Raw genomic sequence first — 14,005 nt, 5'->3', positions numbered from 1 at the left:
AGAAGAAGAAGAAGAAGAAGAAGAAGAAGAAGAAGAAGAAGAAGAAGAAGAAGAAGAAGAAGAAGAAGAAGAAGAAGAAGAAGAAGAAGAATCCAGATGGTCTAAGACAGGAAGACCTGTATGCTATCATTGAATGACAGTATGGTCTGACCTGACAACTCCATAGAGAATTGATTAGAAGGAGAAATAAAGAAGCAAATAAAGAAAGAAGCAAATAAAGATAATAGTTGACCAAGCAAGATGCAGAATAATGAAGCAATTTGAGATGTATTCAGTCACAGAGACTGAGACTGGAGTTGATTACATATTAAGACATTAGAAAAATAGTCTAAGATGACTTCTGAATTTCTGGCATAAGCAAACAGAGAGATAGTGGTGAAATGATGAAGAAGTCCAGAGCCTGAGAGTTGGGTTCCAGTGAGTGGAATATGGAAGCAGGAGCCTTGTTTCTGATATATGAATGTATGAACCTTCAACTGGACAGGGGCACAAGCTGCACTGACATTCTAAGAGTTGAAAAGATTAAAGAGAACATCTAAGTCCACAGAATATATGTTATAAACTAGAATGTTTATCAAAGAGAAAAAGGCTAATCCTAAGGAATTCCAGCTTCTAAACAACAGGCAGAAGAGTAAATATCTAAATGACTACTGACTTAGCTGGCCATCCATCCTTTGCCACTGCTTACCTCCCCTCAGTCCTCTCCTAACCAAGGAAGTATCAAAGGTCAGTTTCCTTTGCCAAGTCTTCATCCCTTCTTTTATATTTTTCTTCTGAATTGCTGATCTCTTTTCTATCCTTGAAGTACCATAGATATAAATTTTGTTAAGCCAAAATTGTTCCCATTTTACTAATAATCACAAATAGTTCTTGTGGTTAATCTCAATAATATCCTAAGTGAACTCCACACTTTGTTCTAAAATGTCTTCTCTTGACGTTGGAAACACCATTCATTTTATTGATAAACATTATATAAATCCTATGTAAATAATTGTTCTGCTGCCTTCTTTGGGGGATTAAAAGATGTATACATGTTAAGTATAAATAATTTTCAGTTATTTTGGCTTTATGGTTTAATCCATAAATGTAGAACTTATGAAAGGCATTGAAAGATGTCAGTGTATAACTCATATTGAACTTCACCCATGCTTCTTTTAAAGATTAGAATGAGCATAGGACATGCCAGAGACCTGGGATAAGGGAGGCTCCAGGGAGTCTATGAGGGTTACTCTAGCTAAGACTCCTAGCAGTGAAGCCTGAAATGGTTACCTCCTGTAGATTGATTCCAGGTAGTAATCTCAATGGAAAGATAAGGACGCCAACCCACCCACAAAACTTTCAACCCAAAATTTGTCCTGCCTACAAGAAGTACAGGAACAAAGATGGATCAGAGACTGAGTGAATGGTCAACGAATGACTGCCTAACTTGAGACTCATCCCATGGGCAAGAACCAGTCCCTGACAATATTAATGATACTCTGTTATGCTTGCAGACCTAGCTTGAGCCTAGAATAAATATCCACCCAACATCTGACCAAAACAGATGCAGAGACCCACAGCCAATCATCAGATGGAGCCTGGGGAGTCTTGTGTAAAAGTTGGGGGAAGAATTGAAGGATCTAAAAGGGATAGAAACTCCACAGGAAGACCAACAGAGTCAACTAACCTGGACCCTTGGGGCTCTCAGAGATTGAACCACCAACCAAAAAAGCATACATGGGCTGGATGTAGCCCTCACTCCACCCTGCACATATGTAGTAGATGTGTAGCTTGGTCTTCATGTAGGTCCCTCAACAACTGTCTGGGGGCTGTCCCTGACTCTGTTGCCTGCCTCTGGATGTCCTGTTCACCTCAGTGGGCTGCCTTGTCTGGCCTCAGTGAGAGAGAATGTGGCTAGTCTTGCAGTGACTTGATATGTCAAGGTAGGTTGGTGCCCAGCGGGCCTTCCACCTTCTCAGAGAGAAGAGAATGGGGGAGGGGAAGAGCTGTATGAGGGGGTACTGGGAGCAGGGGGTGTTTGTGATTGAGATGTAAAGTGAATAAATAAATTAATGGAAAGAAAAAATATAGTGTTTAAGTCTGTTTTCTGTCTCATTGAATGAAATGTATGTTATTTTAAGAAAGGAAGAAAGGAAGAAAGAAAGAAAGAAAGAAAGAAAGAAAGAAAGAAAGAAAGAAAGAAAGAAAGAAAGAAAGAAAGAAAGAAAGAAAGAACTCCCAACATGGGATGGGATTCTAAGTGAAGAATACCCACCTCCTTCTTATCTTTCACATAAATTCCTAACTTTTAGGTCTTGGAAGAACTCCAAAAGTAGTACATGTTATCACTTCTCTTCTCATCATCTAATGGCCTCTAAATTTCATATTCAAGTGCTCAGTCCCAGGAGCTTAAATGCAGTCTATGAGCACGTCCGTGTGAGTATGTATGGGGTTGTTTCTTTCTTGGAAAAACCCATTTACCAAATAATGGCACAGAAAACAATTGGGAGAAATAAGGCTGATTTCAATACCTATATCCATCAATTTGGACACGTTCCAAACACATAGGTATGTATTTGGACTTGTATGTACCAGGCCAGGGTAGGCTGCAGGAAATCCTGTCTTGAGAAAAGAGGGGTTTTTTTGTTGTTTTGTTTTTGTTTTTGTTTTGTTTTTTTCTGTTTAGTTAACATACTTAGAGACCATCAACCCATCAACACCCTGGTTGCCCAGTCAAGTATCAGTTGTACCTAGTGTATTTGATATTGTGTATCATAGTTCCAGGACCTGTCTTCCTTAAAGCCCTTGGCGACATCAATTCACAGTCAGCATGACCAGTTTATCCTGGCCTTTCTCAGATGGTTCCAGCTTTACCAATGGAAATTCCATATTTTAGCAACTTCCTTCAGTCCTGTGAACACAAGACATGGTCTATCACCCTATAGACATCATCCTTGTTGTACGTTAAGGAGAAAGGCTCATATAATGCATTACACCCTGATTAATACCTTCTCTGCTCTCAGAGAAAACAGAATACATCACAGTTATGAAAGTAGGCAAGGGGTTGGGTTGATGGGAACATTTGGATCTTGAGTATGATAATGGTCTCCATACAATAACCAAACTGGAAAAAACCTATCCTCAGACTGAGTCTCTAGCAGCCTACCCTGGCCTGGAACTCACCGTGTGGCTGAGGATTGCCTTGCACTTCTGATTCTCCTGATTCTACCTCCAGAACAGTGGTTCTCAACCTTCCTAAAGCTGAAATTCTTTAACACAGTCCCTCACGTTGTGGTGACTCTCAACCATAAAATTATTTTGTTGCTATTTCATAACTATAATTTTGCTACTGTTATGAACTGTAATGTAAATATCTGATATGTAGAATATCTGATAGGTAACTCTAAGTTGAGAACCACTGCTCGAGAGAGTTCTGGGATTGCAAGTGTATGCCACCATACCTAGTTTTATGGGTCTCCAGAGCTTCCTACATGCTATGAAAATACATTGCATGCCCAGACCCCAAGTCATTTGTTTAAATAAAGACAAATAACTATGTGTGCTGAGGGCCGTGAGGAGAAAACCCAACTCAGGAGTTTCTTTTTTTTTTTAATTAGATATTTTCTTTATTTACATTTCAAATGCTATCCCGAAAGTTCCCCATACTCTCCCCCACCCCCCTCCGCTTCCCTACCCACCCACTCCCACTTCTTGGCCCTGGCCTTCCCCTGTACTGGAGCTTGTAAAGTTTGCAAGATCTAGGGGCCTCTCTTCCAATGATGGCCGACTAGGCCATCTTCTGCTACATATGCAGCTAGAGACACAAGCTCTGGGGGTACTGGTTAGTTCATATCGTTGTTCCACCTATAGGGTTGCAGACCCCTTCAGCTCCTTGGGTACTTTCTCTAGCTCCTCCATTGGGGGCCCTGTGTTCCATCCTATAGATGACTGTGAGCATCCACTTCTGTATTTTCCAGCCACTGTCATAGCCTCATACAAGCCAATTCAGGAATTTCAATCATGGTTCATTGTTAAAGAGAGATGCTTGAGAAAGCACTATAGAAACCCACATAGAGAGGGGTGGTAGTGTTGGGTTTCCTAGTGAGCATGAGCTTATGTATAATTTAAATAGAGTAGCTTTATCAATTAATTAGGGAAAGACAGAAGAGAGGATGGGAGATGAGAAAAGGAGAAGGGAGGAAAGAGGAAAAGAGGAGAGGGGTTGGGAAGGAAAGAGAGGGGAGGAAAGGTCAGGTCAGGACAGGACAGGACAGGCGAGGTCAGGTGTTCCCAAGTACTTCTGCTCACAAGTAGAGGCCAGAGGACTATGTGAGGGAACAAAAGCCTGTCATCTTTTACCATGTGGGTCCCTGGGATCAAACTCAGAGCATGAGGCTTGAATTTACAAAATAGACACCTTATCCTACTGAGCCATCCTACCAGCCCTGAAATTAGTTTTGTATACAAAGATAGCCAATCCTGGTTGTCTGCCTGGACTTAAAGGTCCAGTTTTGTGTCTTGCTCACCATGAAACCTTGAGAACTCAGTTGCTCTCCACAAGCTTTATTTTCTTCTGCCCTAGACTGGGAACCCTAGGTCACAAGATGATGATGACAGAGTGTAAACAGTTAGGCATAGAGTCTTCCTGACACGTAGAAGCTTCGAATGAGTACTCATTATCAGAACTGGCAGCATGTGGAAAGACAAATGAGTATGTAGTCTAACCACCTTTAGGCTTACTTGAAAGATTATATTTCTATCTGGGTTTGCACTGGTTCCTATACCAATAGAAACAGTTCTATTCATTCATTCATTCATTCATTCATTCATTCATTCATTTACCTTTATTTTATGTGCCCACACATACATCTAAGTGAGAGTGTCAGATCTTGGAGTTACAGACAGTTGTGAGCTGCCATGTGGGTGGTGGAATTTGAGCCCGGGTCCTCTGGAAGAGTAGTTCAGTGCCCTTAACTTTGAGCCATCTCTCCAGTCCAGTAACAGTTCTTTATCAGAAAGAAAAGTGAGCAACATCTCCCAACTTACATTTAAGGATTAAAACACCAATGATAAGTGCCAGGGCCAACCCAGCAGAGACTCCCACTCCAATGTGGATAGCATTTCTGATAGTTTCTCCAGAGTCTTTAATTTCATCAGCCCATGTAGAAATTTTCTAGGAAAAAGAAAACAGGGTTCAAGCTCATGATGTCCAGAAAATGGTTGTATGCTCAAACAGTCTCATAGTTCAAGGGTCAGAACACTTTTTTTTATGGCTTCTTGGGATGGAATGATGAAGCCACCCTTGATCTGTCTTCTAGACAAGCCTCAGTCTTTGAAGAAACGAAATGGCTTAGCTTAATATTAGTATTTAACTAGGAAGTAAAATACTCGCTTCAGTGCTGTACCTATGAAAGTCACAGTTTAATCTCACCTGCCCCCATCCCTATCAAGGCTTTATAGTAGAACCCAACTGTGTTTAGAAGGAGGAGTTTCAGATTGGTCTATATTTGATGTCTTTCAGGGAAATCTCCATCCACAAACAAAAGAGCAGTGTTGCAAGAGCCAGGACCTTGCAACTACACAGTCCTGGGTTTAAATTTTGTATCTCCAAGAGCTTAGTGACCCTGTGGGGTTATTGAGAAAATGAGCAACGAGCCTGTTTCTCAATAGATGCTCAGTCAGTGGTAAGTGTTATTGCTGTTTCTCTCGTTTCTGATACCAGGGAGTCACATACAACATCCTTCTATTTCTAAGATTAAGTCCACATTCCACCTTCAAAGACAATGTTAGTAGAGACACTTTTAAAACAAACAGGCCAACCAGTCATGATGAAGATTGTCTGTAATCCCAGTACTCAGGAGGCTAAGGCAGGAAAGCAGTAAATCTGAGGCCAGCCTCAGCTACATATCAAGACCCTATTTCAAAAAACCAAACCACTCATGCATATATGGGAAGTACTAATGAGAATCAGTAGGTTATGAACAGCAGAAACTAAAAGGAGACTCGTACTTGGGAGGAGACATGAGAGGGATCTAGGAGGAGTTGGAAGGGGAGATGAGATGAATATTATTGAAATACATCATATGCATGTACAAAATAATCTAAGAATAAATAAAAACTACATTTAAAAGCAATACTAGACCACAAAAGCAATAAATCTCGGAAGTTGTCCTCCATTTAATCAACACACATGACTTCCTGTGTACAAAGCCTTGTAGGCAACAGAGGGTCTTAGATGTGGTCACTATCCCAGAGAGGGGAGACACAAGCTCAAAGTGCCAAGCTCTGACTGTGAGCACTTCAAATAAGACGTCAAAGTCATTGAATGCAGGCTTCAAGACCTGGACCTGAAGAGTTGTTTTCATTATTGTTATCCATTAATTATTGATATACTTATGTACATGCATATGTGTGCATCCAGGGCATGGTACAGGACACAGGAATGGCAATCAGCGGACAAATGCCAGGAGTCAGATCTCTCCTGTCATGAGCTCCAAGAATCACACTCGCAGTCAGCCAGGCTATATGGCAAGCACCTTTACCCTCTGAGAAATCTCAATATCCAGTCATCAAAGAATTTTCAAGTTGCTACTGCTAGCTGGCTTTTTAGTTTTTCTTTTAGTTTTAGTTTCTTTTTAGTTTTAGTTTTTAGTTTAGTTTTTCTTCTTTCTAGTTCAGTACATAATAGTTCAGTACATAAATTCATGGTGCTGGGTATTCTTGAATGGTGTCTTGTTACAGAAAAAAAAGATCGTTAAAAAAAAAAAATACTACAAACTATAAGGTGGACACCCCAGCTCTGTGGAGGTAGAAGCAGGAAGATTGGGAGTTCAAGGTCATCCTTAGCTACATTGTAAGTTTAAGACTAGCCTGGGCTACATGAGAGCATGCCTCAAAACCACAACAAAATCCAAGTGAAAAACCTGAAAAGAACGTCAAGGAACCTTCCACAGTGATACATAGTTGTGACATTTCCAAAGAGAGGTGATTGCTCATTTCTTCTCGGGGCTTTTCCACACTCCGAATGTGCCCGGCACCTCACAGTCTTATCCTCCTTCTATCAGTAACAGGCCTATATGGTCAGACTGTCATTGTCAACACTGAAAAGCCACAGAGTGGGAAGCCAAGAAGGGCAAAAGCTTTCCCACAAACGGGGTGGCATAGGAAAGGAAGCCTACGCAATCATGAAGCGGGTGTACGCACAGAAGTTACTTACTATTCCGTTGTTGTCATGGAGGGTCACCAGGGTCTGTGTCTCTGTCACGCACACACATACAAAGGGGAGAGAGTAGACAGTAGTTAGCAATGCTTTTTAACTACAAAGCAAAGAAAAAAAGGATTCAATACACCAGTGACCCTTTTAACTAGTAAATGCCATTACCTATTAGATCTCAAACCCAGGACAAAAGGCTGAGGTGCCCATTTAATACCAAAACAGACCTGGCCACCAGGTTCTCTCAGCATCCCTCAGTCCCTGCCTGCTACAGGGTATGGCTGGCATGCCCTGCTCATGCACCAAGCTCTCCATCCCAGGACCTGGGTTGCCCTTCCCCCATTGCTTCTTCCCTATGTAATCCAGCCATCTGGGCTACACCAGTCGGTTTTTACCCTTGTGCCTCCTGGCCTCTTGGTTCTCTGATCTCCTGGCTCGTCCCTCTCCCCTTTCCTCACGTGGCCAGGCTCAAGGTCATGTTCACTCTAGACTCCCCCAAGATGTCTCTCCCTCTGGCTATGCTTTCCCTCATATCTACAATAAACCTTCTCCTGTACCAAACCTAGGAGCAGTCATAGCCTCCTCTTCTTTATTTTTTCATTCACCAGATTATTTATACTGACTATGTTCTTGGTTTTGTCCAGAGGGCCTAATGAGTGCTACAGCAGCCTAATAACATGGTGATAATGTCCAGTCATATTCTGATCACACTTCCAGAGACACAAAACTCTCGAAAAACGTTAACATTTACTACTCATTGGCAAGGTATTTGCTTGTTTCCAAATGGAAACAATAGCTACAGTTCACCAGGAATCAGGCATTTTGCCAAATACTGGTAATTGAACTTTCTCATTCAGTAAAAAGAATTAGCCTAAAAACACAAACTCAGGGAAAATGAATGGCTGAGAGATGAATTCATCAGTACTGAGTGATAAATTCGTCATCAAAGAAATTGGGAAGGAAATTAACAAATTCCTCAAATTATAGTATATTGCAGACTATTATGAATGCAGTTACACTAGGGAAGTTTATAGATATGTAATGACCTACATTTAAAAATTCAAAGAAAGCACAATAACTTAATGATGTAAATCAAGGTCTTAGAAAAACGAGAATAATCAAACCCAAAATAGCATCTGGAAGCAATAGACATTTGGGTAGAAAGTAACAAAAATGACCAGTACAAAGAATCCATAGAAAGATAAACCAAATTAGTTAACAAATTAGACAAATTACCCAAAAGGGAGAGAAAATACCCAAGTACAGGAGGGAGTTAGAGATATTACAACTGCTACAAATGGCGTTCAGAAAATCATTATGATATACTCAAAAGGCATAGATTCCACTAACCTGAAAAATCTAAAAGAATGCATTGGTTTCTAAACACATGTGACCGACCAAAATTAAACCAACGGAATCTAAACCTCTTATGGGGATTTATAATGAACAATAAAATTGAAGCCATAATTTTTAAAAAGTCTTCCAGCTAAATTGAGCCCAGATGTGTTCACTGCTAAATTCTACCAGACCTTTAAAAAATTAACTAACACCATGTTCCTCCGGTGAGTTACATAAACTATTAATGGAAGAAATGCTGCCAAACTCATTTGATAGAACCAGCGTTGGTTACCCTGATACCCAGCTAAGGGCATAACAATAACAAAAGGCCAATCTTCCTGATGAAAATTAGCGCAAAAGTAATTATTAATACAATAGCTGCAAACCTTCCAGGCTAGCCAGCCAGGGCAACACAGGGAAACCCTGCATCAAAAAACAGCAATAACAGCAAACAAACAAACAGCTTGCAAAACAAATTCAATAATTTTTAAAAGAAAAAAACCTTGTGTGATGAAAATGGCTTCATCGACAGAAGGGGTGGTTCACCATATGCAAATCAATAATTGTAATCACTCACATAAATAGATTAAATGGCTTCTCTGGACTTTTGTCTAAAATTGAGTGTAGTACATTGTGAGGATTGGAAGAAGCCCCGAGTGAATGTGTGCTGTTAACTGGCGTCTGGCCATGTCGAGGTCTCCATGGGAGTTGTGGAGCTGTCCCTGGATGAGGTTCAAGGATGGCAAAACCTGCCTCGGGATTCAAGTTTGAATGCTGACAATGTGGTCAGAAAATTTCCATCACCCATCCCATCCCTACTTGATGTTCACAGCCGGGGCAGCTGCTCCCTCCAGAGCTTGCTAATACTGAGGTTAGCTGAAGCTGCATCCTTGTACAGCCATATGCAATAACCCCACCTCCCTGCTCAACTCTACATAAAAGCATGCTGAGCATCGCAGTCGCTGAGGGTACACCATCCAAGAGCCCAGGCCACTCAGTCCCAGCATCTCTGTGTGTCGGTGTGTTTGTCTGTTCTTCATTTCCTCACTGCTTTGGTGAGGTCAAGTCCCTGGAGCTGTGCAAGGACATGGCAGGACATAGAATCAAGGACAAAAATCAGCTGATCATTTCAGCAGACTCAGGAAGGACCTGTGACAAGGTTCAGCATGCCTTTAGGATTAAAAAAAAAAAAAAAGATTGAGAAGAAAGTAGGACTTGAAGGAGTATACTTCAACATAGGGGCTGTGGAAAGAGATGCTCAGTTGCTAAGAGTAGCTGCCTAGCATACACAGAGGCCCTGTGTTTGATTGCTAGTACTGCATGAACTAAGCCTGAAAACCTTAGCCTATGATCAGGTAACAGGATCAGGAGTTCAAAGTCATCACTGACTACAAAGCAAGTTTGAAAGTAGTATGTGAGTCTGTTTCCAAAAAACGAAAGCAAAAGTCTTATTAGGAAAGAACACACCTTTCATCCCAGCACTCAGGAGGCAGAGGCTGGCGGATTTCTGAGTTTGAGGCCAGCCGGGTCTACAAAGTGAGTTCTAGGACAGCCAGGGCTACTCAGAGAAACCCTGTCTCGAACCCCCCCCCAAAAAAAGAAGTAACACACCTCAATATAAAGTTTATAAACAACAACCCTACCACCAACCTTATAAGAAATGGAGGAAGTTTTTTTGAAAGAACTTTCCACTAAAGTCAGGAACTAGACAGGGGTGTCTACATCTACTTCCCCCATTTTTATCCGACATAATTTTTGAATTCTTAGCACGATTAGAAAAGAGAGAGAAATAAATGGGATATAAATGGAAAACAGAGTCGAAGCATTTCTATTTATAGATAACATGATTGTGTATTTAAGACACACTAAAAATTGAAAACTCTTAGAGTTGATGCTTAGATACAAAATCAATACACAAAACTCAAAGCTTTCTTATATACCAATAACAAATTCGATGAGAAAGAAATCAAGAAAACAATCCGTTCACAATAGCTGCAAAAAATAAAATTCTTCTGGTGTGCTGGCACACACCTTTAACCAAAGCATTTGGAAGGCACAGCTAGGCAGATCTCCATGAGTTTGAGACCACCCTCATCTATACTGTGAGTTCCAGGATGACCAGAGATACATACTAAGACCCTGTCTTTAAAAATCAAAGTCATATAGGGACTAGGAGACGACTCATTGGTAAGGGCTACTTATAGCTCTTGCAGAGGACCTGGGTTTGGTTCCCAGCACCCACATGGTGGTTCACTGTCTTTTGTAACTTTAGTCCAGAAGGATCTAGACCCCTTCTCTAGCTTCTGTTGGCACCAGACATGCAAGTAGTGCACTTACAGATATGCCTGCGAAGCACTCACACACGTAAACTAGATATAAATAAACAAATCTTTTTAAAAAAAATAAGATAAAATAACTAGGAATAAGACTTACCAAGAAAGTAAAAGAAAAAAAAAAGCTCTATAATTAACATTTTAAATAGAAGAAAACACCACAGTGTAGAAAGATTTCTCATAGACGAGCAAAATAATATGAAAGTATCTATCTTACCAAAAACAGTGTCCAGGTTCTGTGTAATCCCCACCCCAAGTCCAATGACCATTCTTCGCAGCAATGGGACTAATCCCAGAACTCAAAAACCTCTGATAGAATAGCAATCCTGATCTCAATTCATATACAGAGAGACCCAGTGACAAGCCGCATCAGACTAACACGTACAGGTAGCTCAGCTGAATGGAGTGAAGGACCTGGAAACAAAGTCACACAGCTGCAGACACCTGCCCTTTTTTTTTTTTTTTTTTTGACAAGCATGCCCAATACTTGCAATGGGGCCAGGGTGGCAGGGGTGAGGTACAGCGTCTTCAATGAAAAGAACTGGGAAAACTAGATTTCTGTGTGTGAAATGTCAAACTTCTCACTCAGTGCAAAAAATTGTTTATACATAGGGAATGAAAACAAAGGTGAGACTATATCCAGAAAGAAGCAGAGTAGCAAGCGAGGGTTGGGTGAAGACGAAGGGAATGAAGGATGGGTACTGTCAGAATAGATGACTCAATCCTTGAGTAAAAATATCTGTAGAAAACCTGTTCTACATATAATGAACATACACCAATCAAATCTTTAAAGAAGAAGAAGAAGAAGAAGAAGAAGAAGAAGAAGAAGAAGAAGAAGAAGAAGAAGAAGAAGAAGAAGAAGAAGAAGAAGAAGAAGAAGAAGAAGAANAGAAGAAGAAGAAGAAGAAGAAGAAGAAGAAGAAGAAGAAGAAGAAGAAGAAGAAGAAGAAGAAGAAGAAGAAGAAGAAGAAGAAGAAGAAGAAGTAAAACCACAACTGTTCTAAAGGGTAGAGACTTAGTCATTTGGACAAGGGAAGAAACTGCGAATGAGGGTTATACCCTGCTGCATGAGTAAGAACAGCTTCCCACATAGGCTCACACTGCTTCAAAGCCACAAGCTTAACTTCAGCATTCTCAAGAGCTTCACCCAGCAATGTCACCAACACGAGGGAGTCACGTAGCTCATCTGCCAGCCACTACCTCTCCTTTGAGCTCATTTGTCTCCAGGTAGAGGGGACAGGGGCACAAGCAAGATAGGAGCAGGAGGGGACACAGCATCAGTAACACAAAGAGCTGCCAGCTACCAGAAAACAAAAGAAACTCAATCGTTTTGCTGCTGGAGTCAGAGATCTGTGAAAAGTCACAGTCACCTTTCTGAACCTTCAAGCTCTAAACTTTTCAAGGCTTCCAGGAAATCTGAGTTTAATAGACTGTGGTTTAAACAGTACAAAGACTGTCTTGGCTTAAAACTATTTATGAAGAAAAAAACCAAACATGCTCCAGCTTTGTTCTCATTATCTGAAAGCAATTTAAATCATAAAAACCGCGGGGGGGGGGGTAGGTGGAACTTCAGAGTAAACAGGAATCTTTCACCACATGCAATATTTAAAGTGGAAATCCAACTTCTGCTTCCCCATCTTTATGACACTTGGTCTCAGTGACGAGATTGAATTGTTCTCTATCTCTGTCTGTCTCTCTCTTCCTTTTTGAGACAGTGTCTCATGTAGCCCAGGTCACACTCAGACCCTTCCTATGGCCAGGATGACCTTGAACTCCTGGCCCTCCTGAGTGCTGGGATTACCGGCCTGCCTGTCCCACCATGCTTGATTTATGTGGTGCTGGGGATCAAACGCAGGGCTTGCATGTATGCTAGACAAAGACTCTGCCAATTAAGCTACGCCTCCAGCCCTGACTTGTTTACTCCTTGCCCCTATTTTATTTTCCTACAAACATAAACAAGAGATGTCTGTAACATTATTTATTTCTGTTTTTCCCAGGGAACTCAAGACTGCACTAGAGCGTAAGCAGCAGGGTGGAGAAATGAGACGGTCACGAATGTACACAGATGTCGTAGTTACTGTCTACTCAGCACATAGGTACCAGGCATGGTGCTTAGCACTGCTCATCCTTTTATTATTTGCTTTGATTTGGTTTTGTTGAGACAGGGTCTCTCTATGTAGCCCCAGATGTCCTGGAACTTGGTGTGTAGATCAAGCTGGCATTGAACTCACAGAGATCTGCCTGCCCCTGCCTCCCGAGTGCTGGGATTAAAGGTGTGTGCCATCATACCTGCCCCTCCTTCATCTTAATATTATGTAGATGTACCACTGTTTTGCCATTTTTAGAAGAAGAAACAGCATTTTGTTTTATTTTATCTCAGTGTGTGTGTGTGTGTGTGTGTGTGTGTGTGTGTGTGTGTTTCATTTCTCCTTCCTGCTATTTATGCTCTAGTGCAGTCTTGGGTTCCCTGGGAAAAACAGAAATAAAAAGTAATGTTACAGACATCTCTTGTTCATGTTTGTAGCAAAATGAAATGGGGGCCGGGAGTAAAGAAGTCAGGGCTGGAAGTTTAGCTAAATTGGCAGAGGATGCATTGGTGTCCATACAAAGGCCAGAGGACAATCTGGGGCAGTTCTCCATCATTCAGGGACTTGAGATCCAACTCAGCTCTCATGGCAAGGGGCTATACCTGCTGCACTAACACAACAACCCAGAAACAGGATGCTATGCTAGAGAGCTCTGCTCAAGAAACAGACTATAGGTTAGAAAGCTGTGGAAAGATCTCCCATGCTCATGGATTGGCAGGATTAATATAGTCAAAATGGCTATCTTGCCCAAAGCAATCTACAGATTCAATGCAATCCCCATCAAAATTCCAACCCAATTCTTTACAGAGGTAGAAAGGGCAATGTGCAAATTCATCTGGAATAACAAAAAACCTAGGATAGTGTAGTGGCTATTCCTGGTTGTCAACTTGACTATATGTGAAATGAACTACAATCCAGAATTGGAAGGCTCACCAGTGAACCTAATCTGGAGACTGGGAGATAGAAGTTTCTGACCTGGATCTTGGTATGGAGATCTTGAGACACAGTGGTGATTGAATCAAGAAGATTAAGACAGGGAGATCTCCGAGTCCAAG

At 41.3% G+C, this 14,005-nt stretch overlaps 1 protein-coding gene across 1 annotated transcript in view; it reads right to left on the bottom strand.

Annotated features, from left to right (window-relative positions):
• Havcr2 (hepatitis A virus cellular receptor 2) overlaps nt 1-14,005 on the bottom strand; it is a 28,039-nt gene that overhangs the window by 5,628 nt on the left and 8,406 nt on the right. Inside the window, exons 4-5 of the mRNA XM_021214059.2 lie at nt 7,196-7,234; nt 5,026-5,152 (exon numbers count right to left, since the gene is read on the bottom strand). Coding sequence (XP_021069718.1) covers nt 5,026-5,152; nt 7,196-7,234 — 166 coding nt within the window. The remainder of the gene's footprint in view (nt 1-5,025; nt 5,153-7,195; nt 7,235-14,005) is intronic.

The sequence above is a fragment of the Mus pahari genome, chromosome 14 (genome assembly GCF_900095145.1).
Source record: "Mus pahari chromosome 14, PAHARI_EIJ_v1.1, whole genome shotgun sequence".
NCBI lineage: Eukaryota > Metazoa > Chordata > Mammalia > Rodentia > Muridae > Mus > Mus pahari.
The sequence above is the reverse complement of the archived record's forward strand: the minus strand, read 5'-3'. Positions and strand labels throughout refer to the sequence as shown.